Source organism: Schistosoma haematobium, chromosome 1 (assembly GCF_000699445.3).
Source record: "Schistosoma haematobium chromosome 1, whole genome shotgun sequence".
Classification (NCBI taxonomy): Eukaryota; Metazoa; Platyhelminthes; class Trematoda; order Strigeidida; family Schistosomatidae; genus Schistosoma; species Schistosoma haematobium.
Window position 1 is genome coordinate 41,640,660 of NC_067196.1, and position 18,226 is coordinate 41,658,885.

General features: G+C 35.7%; 1 protein-coding gene across 3 annotated transcripts in view; it reads right to left on the bottom strand.

The window, feature by feature from the left end:
- MS3_00009835 (uncharacterized protein) overlaps positions 1 to 18,226 on the bottom strand; it is a 39,091-nt gene that overhangs the window by 9,301 nt on the left and 11,564 nt on the right. For 2 of the 3 annotated variants that reach the window (XM_051218236.1, XM_051218237.1), the window contains exons 7-12: positions 15,725 to 15,801; positions 12,622 to 12,712; positions 10,174 to 10,272; positions 9,015 to 9,191; positions 7,558 to 7,722; positions 5,306 to 5,555 (exon numbers count right to left, since the gene is read on the bottom strand). In XM_051218236.1, the coding sequence (XP_051074080.1) occupies positions 5,306 to 5,555; positions 7,558 to 7,722; positions 9,015 to 9,191; positions 10,174 to 10,272; positions 12,622 to 12,712; positions 15,725 to 15,801 (859 nt within the window). Of the gene's footprint in view, positions 1 to 5,305; positions 5,556 to 7,156; positions 7,723 to 7,891; positions 9,192 to 10,173; positions 10,273 to 12,621; positions 12,713 to 15,724; positions 15,802 to 18,226 lie in introns of those variants that run through there. The other variant, XM_051218238.1, reaches the window with a different exon arrangement.

The window sequence follows — 18,226 nt, forward strand, 5'->3', positions numbered from 1 at the left end:
CAGAATCGAGGGTTGACTTTTGAAAACTTCGTCTCGGAAAACCTTCATTACCTTGGTTCCAAACCAGTGGTGCACATGGGCTCCAGTATCCTGAGGGAACAAATGGCGTATGAACCAATTATTGGTCACCGGCTACCATGGGACTGCATCTCCCTACGTTGCTCCACCGCCTTGTGGATCAGACCTTTAGGTCAAAGGCTCCGGGTGTGGCCTCCTAAGAAAACCACTTGCTTAGGTTTGAGCACCCGGGCAGTATCACAGCCCTCAAAAAACTCAAATGAGATTTGTATGGCACATATGTATTTGGTGCCCTTTGTACCAATATCTATGTGTTCAAATAAATAAATAAAATAATCCACGCCGCAACGGTTCGTTGCCACAATTGATCCCCAAATGCCCTGGTACGATCGTGGGTGGGGAGAACCCACTGTCCCTCAAGAATTCCTCTCACATGGCCAAGCGAATACAGCTACTTCCAGAGAAGTCCTAATCACCGCGTTCTCGCAACAGGGGTGTTGTTTACAAAATTAAGAGGATGGAAAGCGAACGTCCGGCCCCTTAACTAGGTTGGTGGATATAGAGGATTCATCTAGGAAAGTTAGAAAATCCCGATTCCAGACTGATGGTACACATGGACTCCGGGATCCTGAGGGAATAAATGGCGTTTGAACTTATTGTTGGTCACCGACTGTTGTAGTAAGCCCATTCAACTATTGTATTATTTGTCTGATCACTGTAATTTAGACACTTAATCCACTATGTAGATTTTTGTGTGAGTCTGATTCGGCGCGTGTCTGCACATCAATCTTTAATCTATTCTCATGTTGATTGTAATACACAGACAATCAATAATTTATCCACAATCGATTAACACTCATAAATATATATATGGATTTTTAACACAAACTCATACTCACTTGGTTTCCCTGTGTGCTTGCTTCCTGTACGTTTGTGGATTTTACCAATCTTAAAAAATAAACTGTCTCTATAACTGATGTTCAGGCTTTTGAATAATCTTGAGTAAATCCATAATTCTACCAGGAGATTTAACCTGCCTTCAATACTCAATTAACGGGATACTATTTATTGGAGTCAGATATAGAGGAAATTAGCCTCTACACCGTCATGGGACTGCATCTCCCACCGCCTTATTAACTAGACTTCTGGGTCAAAGGTTCGGGGAGTGGCACTCTAAGAAAACTACCTGCCTCGGTTTAGGCACCCGAGAAGTATTCTAACCCTTACACAATTCGAATGATGATTATAACTGGGAAAAAATATTCACGTCTCAATCTGTATCTTGACAACTTAAATTCAAAATCACTTAGTAACATTCGTTTTTATTCTACATTGTGCCACTTGTCCATTCAGTTTTAGTCTCATTCTGTATATTCCTTTATTTTTCAAATTACACAGCAGCTTGCCTATGGTGGAGACCCTCTCCTTTCTAAACGATCTCAAGTCACTGACTGGTCGGAAGTTGGATGCTACCACCGACTAGAATTTCTGGAACATCCACGTATGCCATTCAAACTGGCCTCCTTCAACGTTCACACGCTAATGCAGATCGGACAACAGATAAGGTTGGTTATGTCTTTAAAAAGTCTAAACATCGGTGTCTGTTGTCTATCCGAGAACCGTATTCAGGATTCATCAAATTGATTGCAGCCTCTGCTGCAACTAAATATCAAACCGAGCTAGGTTCGAGGTGAGCTATCAACCCACCGAAAAATATAGATGAGCACTAGCTGCCATTGCATGGCGCCATGAAAACGGCGAGTAGAGTCGCCTGCGGCTTCGCAAAACGTCCCGCACTGGGTTTCTTCAAGCTCCTTACAACTCGTTGAAGCACGTCGGTCTACCCCGTGTGCCCGCGAGTTTGACAAAAAAGGAAGATTGTTACGTGGTGAGATTGTGCAAAGCTTGCGTAAGGAACATGAAGGCCGGTGGTCGGGGCATCCTAACGAGTTGAGAGCAGTAGCTGCACCTGGTAACTGCTGGGTGCTCTTTCAACTCATCCGAGTTGCTTGTATCAAGAAGTCTGGTGTGAGTCAAACAATCTGTGAAGCCAACAGGATCTCAATCAATAACATCTATTGACGTCTTGGACTATGGGCAGAGTTTACCGAGGAGCAGCTCAACTGGTCTGCTGCTTCAGAGGCATCGATCAGACTGTTCTGCCCTCCACGGCCGGTGACAACTTATCCACCTAATGAGGTGGAATTCAGCAAGAAACTCCAACTTTTGAAGTGCCACAAATCATCAGGCTCGTATGACTTACCTCCAGCGACTTCTAAAGATGGTGGCGACTTTCTAATTAAGGAACTGGTTGAGTCGTTTACAAACATTCGGGAATTAGAGAGCTTTTCAACATCGTGGAATAAGTCAATAGTTGTCCCTATATTTTTGAAAGGGGTTCACGTCATCTATGCAACAACTATCGGGGATAAGTCTACTTCCGACCGCATCCAAACTATTGACTTGCGTTGTATTTCATAAATTGTTCAAAACCCGGGAAAGATTAACTCGCAAGGAGTAAGGTGGTTTTCGTTCTGGTCGAGGATGTATTGATCATATCTTCACCTCCCACCAAATACTAGAACGCTGTCATTACTTATTTACAGATCAACAATCGTAGTGTTCCATGAAATCAAGGGCGCCTTCGTTTCGTTAGACAGAACCGTCCTCTGGGATTGTCTATTGAAGATCAGTGTGTTTGAGATTATTACCATTTTGAAATCACTACATATAAACAGTTCATGCAGAATGAGGGCATATAACCCTCTCTCTCTCCAGTGTTTCATTCAAGCTATGGGGTTAGGTAGGATTGTCCGATCTCGCCACTTTTGTTCAACTTTGCCATTAATGAGATTTTGGAAACAGCTCTGGTGGATATAGGTAATGGCGATGTGGATCTGTTGTCTAGAGAAGGGTCTTTTGACCTTTAGTTTACGGATATTGTCTTTCTGTACGATGATATCTAAGCCATGCAATCCTCACTTAATCAGTTGGCAATCAGTGTACGTAGGTATGGCGTGTGCTTTTCACCTTCTAAGAGCAAAGTATTTTTAAAAGACTGGTAGGACCCCGAACTCATTCTGGGTAGTAAACAAAATGTAGTTGAGATGTTCATGTATTTGGGTAGCCGCATAAGTGATGGTGGTGGCGTGAGTGACGACATCAAGTCACGTATAATGAAAGCCAGAGCGGCTTATGCCAATCTGGGCCATCTTCGGTGCCTTTGTGATATTAGTCTGGTTCTAAAAGGTCGGATCAACAACGCCTCGGTGAGAGCAGTTTCACCCTATGCTTGTGAAACCTGACCTCTTTGAGTTCAGGATTTTAGAAAACTCTCTGTGCTTGATCATCGTTGTCTCCAAAGGGTTGCTGACATCCAGAGGCTACACCATGTTAATAATACAGATGTTCAGCAACGTGTATTCGGATACAGCGACAATTCGATTGGTGTCACCATCCTGAAACACAGGCTTTGCCATGTACTATGAATTTTGTCCCAGAGAATCCACATCGTGCATTATTTGTCGATGCTGGGACTGGTTGGGAAAAGAGAAGAGGTGGTCAGTGCATGACATGGTGTCGTGGTATGAAAGTGTGGCAAGCCCATTTGACTATTGTATCATTTATCTAGTCACTGTAACTCAGACTCAATCCACTATGTTAATTTCGGTGTGTATGATCGAATGTATGTCTGTACATTAACTCTTAAGCTATTTTCCTATTGGTTTCAATGTGCAGATAATCGATAATCTATCCACACCCGATTAACTCTCAAATATATATGGATTTTTAACAGACTCACTCACTCTCTCTGTTTCATCGTGTGCTTGCTCACCGTACGCTTGTGGATTATTATTATTCATTAACAATAAACTATCTCTATAACTGGTGTTCAGGCTTTTTAATAATCTCGAGTAAATTCGCAATTCTACTAGGAGATTAAGCCTACCTAAAATACTCAGTTACGGGATATTATTATTTGGAGTCAGATATAGAGGACATCATCTTCAACAAAAGAAAGCTGTACAGGACTGGCTTCTTTTGGACCTTCACGACTCCCTTGGTTGGGGTCCTAGAAATGGTGCAACACAGTGGTTTGAGACGTTTTCAGAAATGGCTCAGAATAGAAGTCAATGGCGATCCTGTTGTAACTTTCTTTTACTTCTTTCATAAAAGTGAAAGCAGCTTCCTTAACTCAAAGAATTCTTTCTAGTTGTGTTTTTCCTAACTGAACTGCTGGTCCCATTATTATTATTATCATCATTATTATTAATACTTTGCTCTCATACAGTAATTCCTGTTCATTGTTGCTCTTCATTTTTACTATACTCACCTTCTATTCTCTGTCTTCACAACCTCATTTTTATTATGTGGTGCATATATAAATAACTGGTGCCCCATTGTATCAATGTTATATGCTCAAATAAATAAATAATCAAATCCCTAGAATTAAGCGGAAGATACAGAGTAGAGACTCTTTTGTATAATTTGGAGTCTCCGCCTGCTGAAATCTATCTACTAGACAAAGGACTTACATCAGAAGCAAACAACTTTACGAACTAACGTCACGCATTGGTTTAACCACCCCTGACTTCCTAACAGATTATCAGATTTCACCAATGTTACAGACCGACAAATATCAAGCGAAATGTTTGCATATGTGCTAGATGTTTTGTAGATGATCATATCAAATAACGCTAGGCTAGTCACTGAAATACAAGAAATACAGACACGTCATAGAATTTTTATTCTTAATGACGATAACAATTATTAAACGTTTACTAAAGTGTAACTATGTGATGACAGCCTTAGGATATAATTTAAGAGAGATTTGCAATAAAAAACACTAGGTAGAAAACGAGAGTAAAAAATAAATCACATCAAAAAAGAAGAACTCCTGGTCACAATAATTTCAATACGTCTGTTTGAGTTATCAATGAAAACGGAAAATTGTGCACAGATGTTGTCACATTTTCTTCGATAATGACACTACTTCTGCTATTACTATTAATAGTATTATTATCAGTGTCTGAGCAGAAACAGTATCGCTTGAAAGATGAAGAGATGATCAAAAGATAAATTGCTAGAATTTAACTCTACCATTTAAACTTATGCAAATAAGATATGATAATGAACAAATTATTCATGCTCAAAATAGAAAGTAATTCTACACGACACTTTTCCTCACGTATTATCATATACTACTATTACCATTACCTAACAGGTAATCTTCAATAAATGATTTTACAAGTCGATAATACAAAATGAACTAAGTAAAATAGCTCACCAGATGGAATTATTACAAGATCTAATCCAAATATAATATGAGTAAGTGATGTATATAAACCATAAAATAAAGCCAATTTTAATGTTGCAACAAATACTCCACTAATAGCTGATTCCACAGTTGAATATAAATGCGTAATTAATGAATTAGTCCCAGAAAAAGTTGGTGTTAATGAAGAAATGAAAGCAACAGGGAGATAACACGATCCACTCGCAGCTAATACATAATAGAGAACTGTTAAAAAAATGAGCTGAAATAACAAATAAATAAATGAACAAATACGATTGTAGACAGAAGTGATAAAAACATTCGAAAGTCAACTAAATAACTGAATATAGGCTTTTTGGACAAACTGTTCAATTAAATGCATTCTACAGCGGATAACAATACTGTACGATTATTACTCAAACTAGGTGAATAGAAAGTGTACTTAATAGGAAGAGGTGAGTCGTAGTAAAAACAGAACAGAAAATAAACAAGAATCTGACTTAAATTTAGAAATATGAAAAAGTTTTATTCAACTATTTTAAAAGAAATTATCTAAAAAAAATTCAAGTGAAAACTTAGGTCACTAATTATAGTTTGGTTTATTTTAATAGGTTTGCTTTGGTTTCAGGGTAATCAGAAAAGCAGACAATATATTGGTGCAATTGTAATAGAGGGGTAGATTAGATATTTAACGGATTCCGACGGGCGAAGATAAACTCCATTCTCGTTCATAATTTCGACGTTGGACCTGGCAACTAACCACAATGAAGCGGGAATTCTTACTTAAACTATCGTAATCCATAACGCAAGTTGTAACTCGTTCTTCGTCGTTTTATCTGGTTTACATGAAAAATGTAGTTTTGACGATGAAAATAATACTCCATCATATTACTGACGCATCAGCTGTAGCGCAGTCAATTATGATAGAAGCAAAATCACATGGCGAACGTCATACGTCCAATTAATTTTCTAATAAAAGTTATTCCGAAATGGCCGGGGAATAAACTCCACGTCGTTAAATCATCTGAGTGTATCATATTCAGTAATTTCGGTTAAATTTTCGTTTATTTAATCACTTAATTGTAGATATTATGGAATAAAACGACGAAGAACAAGTCACATCTTCAGTCATGGATTACGATAGTTTAAATAAGAATTCCCGCTTCATTTTGGTTAGCTGCCAGGTCCAACGTCGAAATTGCGAGAGAAAGTGGAGTTCATCCTTACCCAATTTCAAAGATTTTGAACGGAAAGACAGGATTAGTTGTATTAATCCACAGTTACATTCATTCTTCATCTTCATTTGAATCTCCTGTTAAGTGTCGATCCTCATTTTTATATTTCGATACATAATTGACCAAATTTCCTCTCTTTTGCTCTGTATTCTAATAATTTCCACATTTGCTGTGTTGATCTGAGCTATGCCAACTTAAATTGATAAACATTCGTGCCAGATCTTAACATTATTTATAACTGACTGTTCTTAACATTGATAAATATGACAAATAGAAAATATCATATATAGGCACCATGATAGATCACACACATATTGTGTAAACAGACAAATTCCTCATTAAACTTGTCACAGTATCAATAAACAGACTTTTATCAACAACAACAAAAGTTATTTTAGATATTCAAAAACCAATTGACAAATCTTAACATTTCAGATAAAGTAATCAATACAACAAACAAAGTTGCAAACCTTCAGTGAATAGACCCACTATTAAAGGAATAATAAAGAGAATTTATTGTAACTGATCACATTAATCAGTAAATATTTTCAGGCAAATAATAATGGTATTAACTAAATAGAAGTTAACAGAAAAATTTAATTAAATGTAATTCAATTAATTTACCTACACCAAACTAAAAATAGAAACGTTAGTATTAATCATACAAACACACACACACATTGGAAATGAATCAGTTATAACATGTAGGTACTAATGATGCAATGAATAAAGACATGATAACTAAAAATCATAGAAACTAACTTTGATTTGGTTAGAAATTGATTGAATTAGTGCAATTCGCTTATATATACTACTAATAAGCCTATATTTTAGACATGATTACAAATGAAGTATATACATATGTAGTTAAATGGTGAACTGTACATCGACTAAATAAGTACAAAAGGTGTAATTTGTTATGATGAATTTTCCTACCTCTTTCGTAAATGACCTTTCAAATTTACAAATAGTATAATATGTATTGTGGAAAAGCATGTAACTAATAATCTACCAGTATATGGAACTTACAAAAGCAATCATAAAATTCATTGCCACATGCCCACCACTCATTATCAATGAAAATAAAGTTGTTATTAACTGAGCAATTAAATTCACATTACTACGCATCAAACCCCATACTGATTCTGTGATAGTTGCAAATGTGCCCAAGTTCTGTTTGAAAATCACAAACAACTAAATAAAATTGAAGAAACACGAAAACGACATTATACAATAAACAAATAAGCATCGCTATTATCATTGTTCGTATTTAATGTGATAGTTAATAAAGAGAATAAATTCGTTTGTCTTAAGCATTAAGTTATGACAGAAAAAGTTACGATCCGACCAAGACATCGCATACACTAAACAAAAATCAAATTTGGAAAGATACTAAGTATGTAAATGCTATAAACCAAGTCAAATCCAAGCTTGAAAGAGTTATGATGAGGAACTGGACGTTTTATACCACTACAATCAGTCTGCGTAGTTACGCTCCAAATCATTGTGGCTACCCACACAAACAAGCATGAATTATTAGTATTATTCATTTGAGCATTAGGCAAATACGTTTACGTATGCTCGCTGTTTTCGCCTACCATATAACTGGGCTGATGAAGCGCTGAGTGTTATGACCTTGGATGTCTGGTTTTTCTATCGCACGATTTATCTACCAATCCGAATACGACTTATACGAATCTTCACACTAGGCCAACCAATGACGTTCAACCGGTGTGGGCAGTTTAGCGTCCTTATTGGTCCTATGTCCTACGAGCCCTTCCATTTGAGTACAGAACACAATACCAGCTTCCGAATCAGAGCAGATCATTTATTTCAGACATACTTGGTTTATATATCAATCAGACAAACCTCAACGTACCATAAAATAGGAAATAATACTTGTACACAAATAAGCTCAAAAAGTGGCTGTGAATGTGGGAGGCAGTAGTTAATAAACTGAACATAACTTAAGAACCGTAAATCGTACAATAATAAATTATAGGTCAAAATAAAGCTTATCATAAAAGGAATATAAATATACATAGTGTAATTGTTGAGTAGTTATACAATAAGAATGTTTATAGAATATTAGTCCATGAATAGTCCTCGGAAGTTACCTGTTATTTAATCTTCACCGGATATAACACTGAGTATCATGAAAAAACAGTCCAATAAGTAATTATAACAATACGTATTTGCCTAAAGACTGTAAACACGTTTACAAATAGTTAACTAATAGAAAATAATATAAAGGACGATGGTTTTTTGTAGACTTCGACCGTCCATTCGAAATAAAAAACTTTAAATCATTTATGCTACAAAAGAAGATATTTTTCTACTTTTGAAGATTAATTCAACCCGGAAAATGGGTTAATTAGATCACATTTTTCGTATCCAGAACTTAACATCATCAATGACCAGCAGAAGTAAGAGGGCAAACATGATTCTAATCAATTAGAAAAAATAAACAACTGAATATCACTCACTGAACTTAAAGCGTGGCGATTAAATATCCGAGTAGTATTGATAAAAAATCGATTCAATGAAACTCTTCCAACCCCACGTGGAGTAATTGCATTGGAATTTATATGATTATGCAACAAGAACGGTAAAGTTTGATTATTAATGACTGATTGATTAGTCATCAATGTAGTGTTCATTGACTGGGAAAAAAGTACATAAATATGCATACGTGTTAAGATTTGTAAATTGTAATATTAGACGAATTTGAAAGTAACATTCATTAAAAAGTGAACAATACGAGCATTAAACAGATATGGGCAGTAACCTCTGAAATGATTAGTGAAATACTACAACACTATATGGACTGGTATTCGAAACTTGTTGATAGTATAGAAAGTGGATATATTTTGGTTTACAAATAGTAATTTGTGCTGCCTAATTCTAAAAGATATAATCATTGTCGTCATTTTACCTAGTGTCTATTGTATCAATGAAATTTAATAACAGAAATAAGTTTAGTGTACACGGCAGCTCCTGAACTGACAAACGTTTTCCACTTATATGTTACCGTAACGAACAGAACATTTTCTGGAAAATTTAAAAACACCTGAATCTCGTAGACATTTCTAAACGGTATATATATATGCTCTCTCTACAGACTACAGTGGTTGGGCCGTGTTACACGTATCAAAGCTCCATTTACTGAAATATTCAATATTGAACGGAGTATCACTGGGTCGAAAAAAAAAACGGTCAGAGCAATAAACAGCACCACCACATGAAGCTACCATCTTTGTTTAAATCATGTAGGAAAACATGGTCCTCTAAGGACAAGGTTTCTAAGATAATGGATTTCAGTAATAATTGATCCCGAGTAATCTCTTATTGTTCTACCCTTGAGTCGAAACGAAAACAACAAAGAAATCAATTTGAAAGTTTGAAATATCACAATTTATCTTATCTATGTAGAGGAACCCATGTCACAATATGACGATATAAAATTCCCTACTTATTAAATCAGTTCGTCATAATATTCTCATAAAATCTACACAAATAAACAGAGTGTATATATTTTACAAAGAAGAAAAGGAAAAAAGTAGAACTATTCACACATTATACATTCATGATACATATTGATAATCATTAACCAGTAGAAGTCATACATATTAATCTGATGATTACCTGATTGATAAAAGAATTATAAATATTCTCCCACAAATATAAAAGTTGTTCTTTTAATATTGCCTTTGAATTCGGATCTGCTTCGAAAAGTTCATTAATCTATCAACATTATAAATTAATCAATGTGATCAGAACAGGAGTTTACCATTAAAAAAATACATACATAAGACAAACAGTAAATAAATTAATTCATTAATTAAAACCAACACTTGTTAGTAATATAGTCAACAATTTAAGTAGGAAATCTAAAATAATTTATCATAACAAAAGGGACAGACAACATCATTACTAAAACTAACTCGAGTTCACCTAAACGCATTAAGAATCATAATGTTTATTCAAAGATATTCAAGAGAAAAATTTTTTTTAATGCATCCATATATATATATTCAATGGACTTTACAAACCTGTTCATAGTCAAAGGTAACAAAAGTACAAAAAATAGGTGAATCAATCGTATTTAAATATTGTTAGGTTTTCTTTTGCCTACAGCCTGCAAAACAACTCTATTGTTCAGCAAAAGCATAGTATAGGAACAGGCTCGAAGCAAACGCGAATTAGAAAACAATAATAAATATTGCAAAGTGTAAACAGACGTTATGCTATTAGTAGGTTTACTAATGTTCGATAAGAGAACATGGTGGGTAGATAATACCTCTATTATGTAGCTGTTCGTTACCACAACTCAAAGAAAGTATTCTGTAGAACAAACATCAACATTAGTCGGAAATCCCAATAGCTACACCATAAATGAATGAGAAACTAAGTAATAGACCCATAATTAATTCATAACAAATTAAGGAAAGTAAAACATAATTATAGTTTGTGAGCCAAATGAAAAATTACAGTCAGGGTAAATGAGAATACAATTATCTAAATGCCTAACTACTATACAGCAAAAATACAAACAACAATTCTTTGCAAGATAGTTCCAAAAGTTATCGCTTTTCTTAATATCACCAATATAACAGAAGCAACCAACTCTTCTGACCACTTCATATACATGGTTAGTTTTATCAGTCCTGGTGAACCAAACTTCCATGAAATCTTTACGAAAACACCATGACGTTCTGAGGATATCCAGGTGTCCATTAAATGGCAAGTATGAAGCACAGAATAACACTTTTAATGAATGATTAGAGACACTAGTGTCTAATATTCAAAGTCTAAAAATAATTACTAGTCTATGGTGCAAGTACTATTTGAGCACTGTTGAGGTTGAACATAAAAATCAAAGTAAAATATGAAAACTGATCAATAGGGTTGTTGGGATTCGCTTTACAAACATCGAGACAACATAATGTTGACCAATGAAGAATTAAATTAGGTAAAACCATTCATTTGCGAACATATGTTCATAGACTTGACCTTGAGTCACATTATTTGTGTGAGAGCCAGTCCAAACTGAAGCAGATGGGGAGAGATTTAAACCTGAGACGCAATGGTTGAAAACTGTTAGGGATGCAGAGGAATATACCAATAATTATCATGTTAAGTCTAACGGTGACCTTGGACTTTAAATGTACACTCCCTATTGGTCGATATTTGTTTCACTTGTTAAATACCGTGTAAATGTTGTTTTCTATTTTATGGTACGATGTGGTTTGTTTGTTTGGTATATAGAGTATGTCTGAAATATAAGGATTCGTAACTCAGAGGCTGTGACTTGCGTTCTAGACTCAACTGGCTGGGCTAGACAGGGAAGCGGGACCAGTCGGGACTCTAGGTCGTCCTTACGTGTTTTACGTGTCACTGATTCGATCGATAAATACGCTGCGCATCTAACCGTGCAATCCACCCGTTAAAACAGAAACCTTGTACTCTGATGACTGTGGAGATTGATGAAAAAAGTGTAGTGACTAAATTAAGATATCTTGCTAATCAGCGAAGTAACATGCTATTGGTTTAAGCTATTTACAAAATCTTGATCTCATAGTGGAGTCTGTGAAATGTTAGAAATCAATTGTCAATATGGTCCAAAACACCGAGGATAGATGTTGTTAATTCTTCATATAACAAACTTCCGGATATTTACACTAACAATCCCTTTTTAATTTATGATAATTCCGTGGATCACTTTAACATCTTATTCCTCTCCTGCTTTTGAGACGTATGACAACTGGGACTGATATGATTTACCATAAGGAGTCCTATATTCTTCTGCCTACGCTCTTTCTCTGGTAATTACATTCTGTAAACCTTATTTGGTTTCAATCCTTCAAGGCCTTCAAAGTATATGTGAAAATTCGAATGAAGGGCACAAAATTACAAAGGTACAAATCACGGAAATTGATAAAGTAAAGAGCATGAGTTGAACAAAATGTTTTGAATGAATCAAACGAGTATCTCGAGCCGTTAAAACTAAAGATCTCCAAGGAGAAAATATTTTTATTCCTAGTAAGTTGATATATGAAAGAACAACTTGAGAAATAATCAAATTGAACCTACCTTATCGGATATCCAACTTCGTCCAGCTTGATAAGCATTTGTAACTAAAACATTAAACATTCCATCAACTTGTTCCCTTCTAGGAAGCCAACTAGGGAAGAGAAATAAACAATAAAATTACTTGCATTTTACAGAAATATTAGGAAATAAGAATAAGTTCAATAAAATGTGATTTTAATATTTTAGTGATAATCCTTGCAAACCAATATCAGACCTAGCAAGATGTGGTGGAAAACGAAGCGAATTCAGCACGAAAATGTATATTTGAAAATTGCAGTGTAAGCTGTGTTTTTGTCTATGGAATGGATAATGTTATTCAGATTTTCGAATTTCGGTGACAAATATGTAGGCTAGTTCCAATACTGGACAAAGTATAACCACTGAAATAGTATAACTTCAACCAATTAGTTAAAATGTATGGTTGGTGAGGCTGCACATCTAGATTTAACAGCTTAAAAGAGACTTCGAATATCACCAATGCAACACATAAGATGTTCCAATTGACTGACGTTTTAAGAACTTTGTTTGAAATGCATGGTACAACAGAGACATTTGAAATCACAACCGACGATTTGAAATGAAACAAAACGCTTTTGTACAGGTTTTCAGGTCACATAAATCTGTTGAGTGTAGAAGGATGTGCCTATTTATTTAAATGTTAATGTAAGATAGATGATTGAAAAACTTTGCCTAGGCTTAAAGATTTTTACTAAATAGTGAAGAAGGAATACAAAACCGGGTGAAGAGGCAAATAAAATGTGTGGAAAATTAATAAAAATCGTCTATTCGGTCATGTCACATCATTTCTGAGCGTATAGACTACGGTTGACTGTGAACAAGTTGTGGCATCAACCGGTTGTCTAAACTGATGGATATACAATTGGTTTAAACCTCTGCTCAAATGCTGTGTTTGTAACATCAAGTTATATCTCATCAGACAAGAGTTTTAACGAGAAACAATACTGCATCGATAAGAAAAACCTGCTGGTACACCGGAATCTTGCAGGTTTGAATAATTATTGTTGTACCTTCACTGACGAAGGGAAATCACCTTACCAGGTCGTAATGAATTGCATGATACGTTACCTGGTATTTTCCCCAGATAAAACAACTGTCTGAAATTCAACTCGATTAACCGCCTATAATAACCATCGTTTTGACTCAATATTTGGTTGCGATTTCCTTTTCACTATTTCTCTTACATGAATAGTTTGCATCAAATTGAGTTTTATTTTATTATATGATTGAGTTTATAAATCAATCGTTTAGTTTCTCCATATGGAACTTGAGGATTAGTTCTATGAGCTGCTTATTGACTCAACCATCTCAACCGAGTTATTTATGAATCGTCAGTTATCTAGGTAGGTGTCTTTTTAAAAAATCACTGCATTGATTGTACAGAATGATGTAATAATGTATACATTAAAATAAAATTTCTATTTAGGCAGGAAAGTAACAATATTTCAAGAAATCGGATGCATAAAATGTTGAAAAGTTTCCAGATGAATTATACACGTGAAATGTACAAATAAATACCATGTCCTTAAATATCCTTACGTAAATAAATACAAACACACAATATCCTATAAGTGACTAAGAAGTCTAGAAACATCAGAGAAATAGAAATAGAGAATGTTGAGTACCAATAAAACATCAAATCATCAAACAATAACAGTATTCTATAACGATACTATTTGTCGGTAATTGAACTAAAGAATTTTTCAACATCAACAGTTAGTAAATGAATAAATTTACAATTGAACAGCGATATATGCCACTGATGCTAGTCGTTGTATTCTCTGACAATAAATATGCACCACGGACTAATCACTTAGGCCGCTACCCTCCAATATTTGATTTACTAACTGTTATCAAAGTATTTTCATGAGATTTAACAATGAATAAGCTGCAGTGGTGGCTATTTATGATTGCGCGTAATATTCAGCAATCACTGCTTTATAACAAATTAGCATACAACTTGAAAATTTGTATTATATCAACTTGAAATCAAACTACTGTTATATTTTATTAAATCAATTAAGTTTGAACACAACGAAAATAGTAATTAAGATTCATTTAAGCCATTTTATACATTTACTGTTTGATGTATCAGGTTTTATTTGGTAGGATGAGCTCAACCTAACAAGTAAGTATAGAAAGTTTTATCTATTCGGTTTTGTTAAGATTCTTGAACTCTAAAAGGCGATATCAAATTAACACTTAACACAAAATAAGTCAAGTACTATTATCATTATATTGTTATGAATCGAAAAGCCTCATTGGAAACGTATATCAAGATACCTTATGCAAATAGTGTGGTTTGAACTTGTAACATTTACATTTAATGGGGACTTGGGTGTAAACGATGAACACAGCCGCATACCCTGCTTTTAATCTGCAATTTAATGGCATTTAAATAATCATACATTAGCTGAAAGACAAAGATCAGACGTTAATACAAGCAAAAGACTATGATATATGTTTGGAATGTCATATATCAACAGACTACACTAACAACCTACTACTTAATTACGATATCTGATGGGAAAACCAGTAAATTAGCTTTCTGTGAAAAGGAAATAAAGAAAGCATGTACATTGTTCATTGTCAGTGAAAATGTTCTCGTGGATCGTTTGATGATTATTATTGAAACACACATTTTGGTTACCCTAGTATATAATTATCGACTTAATTCGCGCTACAAAATAAAGAAATAAGTCAAATACGAGAATGAATTTCGAATACGAATACTCTGTACACTCTTTGGTCTGAACAGACAATCAGAGAGACGAAGTGAAGAAGCGAAGAGAGCGAAGCGGACCGGAGGTGTGTGAACTAACTCAATATGATAGTGTGACTTAATATTTACATTCAGACAAAAATAAATCACAGGCACGTAATGTAACGAATAGGGTAAGCAATCAACTCACATAGATCATATAAAAACAGTCAGGATTAATAAGCGAATAGTTGATAAGGTCAAAATGTGGCTTGAGAAGAATGAATAAATTGGTCTGTCCAGAAGCTAGAATAACCTATGCTGGCTTGGCATAGTACCATCCATTACAATATCTAGGATATCTACTGTTTCAATACCACTTACCTATATGCTTCACTATTCAACGCTTTATTGATAAAATCACTTGTTAGCGATACCAAATGAATACTTTCATTGTGAATCTGAAAGAACAAAAGAAATTATTATTATCATTATCACTATTATTATTAGTGTGAGAAACAGCATAAATTATGCTGTAAAATTTGTAAGCATCAATGTGGTGGTAATTGTGTTAGCATATCAATTTGTAACACCGTACTCTCAGGTTCCTACTTTAATTGAACCGTATGAGTCGGTCAGTAAACGTAAAAAACTACAACATACGATTCACAATAAACAGATATCTACGAATAAGAACTAAGAGAATTCAGCGAAGAAAATTTTCTTTTCGACGATATCATTTACTCAAGCTGTACAGTCGTATTTATAATTAATTTAAATAAAACAGTTCACCGAAAGATAGGACGATTAGATCATATCATGTGTCGAACAAAGGTATTTGGTAATCGAGAAGTGAAGAGAGACAATAGGATGAAAACAAATGTGAGAAGGATGGTCATCTTGATGAGTATGAGAAGGGTGAAGAACAAATGATAAACGTGATGATAATAACTAACAATCAAAATTAAGGATATTAAAAACACACACAGGATGTAACAAAATCACATTACCCTGTATAAAGATTAAGTGTTAGGCCCATCGTAGAATGATGGCTTGTATGTGTCTCTTTTGCACATAGAGTTCAGGTCTGAAATGATGGGTTGCTAGCGCCTTTAAAGTGCATAAGTTATTAATTTGTGCCTTTTTCAAAACAAATCGTCTGAATGTATAGATGATTTTAAAGGAACTGTAAGGTGGGGCCATGTGATGAGAGTTCACAAGATTTTATAATAATAAGCTGTTGATTGATTTACATTCACCTTTCGAAAACCACGCGGGATGTGTTTGAAAAACTCTCAGCTTGTGCGACCTATGTGACTTGCTTTACAAGAGCAAATGGACTTATAAATATACAGTGAAGTGACCCAATGAAAGAGTTTGTCCTTGACACATCCACAAATGATGCGACGGATAAAAACGACGATGCAAAGCTTAGCCGCATAAAAAGTTCACTTTACGGATTATGTTAGACGATTTTTCAAAATTTCGGCGGAAGTATCTCCCTTGAACTCAATGTCCACTCACTGTACATTTTCCTTAGGAACTGCATGAGGTTACGTATGTTATAATTTGGGTTTTCCCGACCGCTGCTGCTACCTTGATGTGGTGATCGGGCTTGCCTATCGTGACGAATCAATCGAGCTATACTGGCTGAAACAATCGTTCCTTAAGGTTCTACCATGCCAGACAGATCAGTTGAAGAGTGGTAAGACTAAAAACAGCAAACCCAAGTTTCAAGGGTGAAGTCGCACGGCTAATTGTACAGAGGTGTGATGGCAGTAAGGTGTTTCCTTCATGTAATCAACATAACAGCGATGCTGTCTTCCCACAAGGAGGGGTGGGGTTAGAAAAGGTCGACCCCAGAAGTGCACACCTCGCCTTATCCCACGGTTATCCGTCTCCGACGGTAAGGTTTGAATAAGTACGGAGCTAACACGAAAATTACTCACAAAAAGGTCGTATGTGACCGACCTCAAGCAGTTGTCCCTTAGGCACTGCGGTCACACTCTCAGGTCCTTAAGACCACCTGTAACCCAATTTGTTTTTCAGGTACCTCCAGAAGAACCCTTCCATGGAGTGGGCAACCGGGAAGTGATAACCGCCCTCATACCTCTAACAGCACTCAAGACCACTGTATTCATAATCATTCTCGCTCTTTAATTCCTATTATTCCTCCTACATAGACTTTCAACTCTAAACTTCCTCTTTCGGCTTCCTCCTCAAGTGTCACCATAGCCAACGATTTTAGTGCGCAAAACAGTTATGGATCTACTGAAACATCGCTCCAAACTATACACTGGAGCCTTCAACGTACACACCCTATGTCAAATCGGTCAGCAGGTTTCTCTGGCTAAAACCCTAGAATCTCGTACCATCGATGTATGCTGTGTCTCCGAAACACGCATACAGGATTCCAGTGTGGTCATTCACTTGACCTCACCTCGGCAAAACGGAGAGCCGACGAGATACACCCTCCGTGTATCTGGCGACCCGATAACCAGTTCTCGTGGACTGGCAGGTGTAGGCATAGCACTAAGCATGAGGGCGAAACAAGCACTGTTAGAGTGGATCCCCGTTACCAGTCGTCTATGTCCTGTTCGGCTAAACGGCTCCGTAAGAACTCGGAAGGATAGGGACACACGTCGGTGCCTTTTCACTGCTTCTGCCTACGCTCCCGCTGACTGCAGCTCTGATGAAATGAAAGATGAATTTTACAGAAAGCTATCTGAACTTCAGAGAGCTAAACGTCCAGACATAGTACTCGTAGCAGGTGACTCTAATCCCCAGGTAGGTAGCTTAAACCAAACAGAAAGATATTTAGGTGGGTATTTTGGTATTCCGGCTCAGCGAACAGATAATGGTGATCGTCTGCTGCAACTGTGCTCA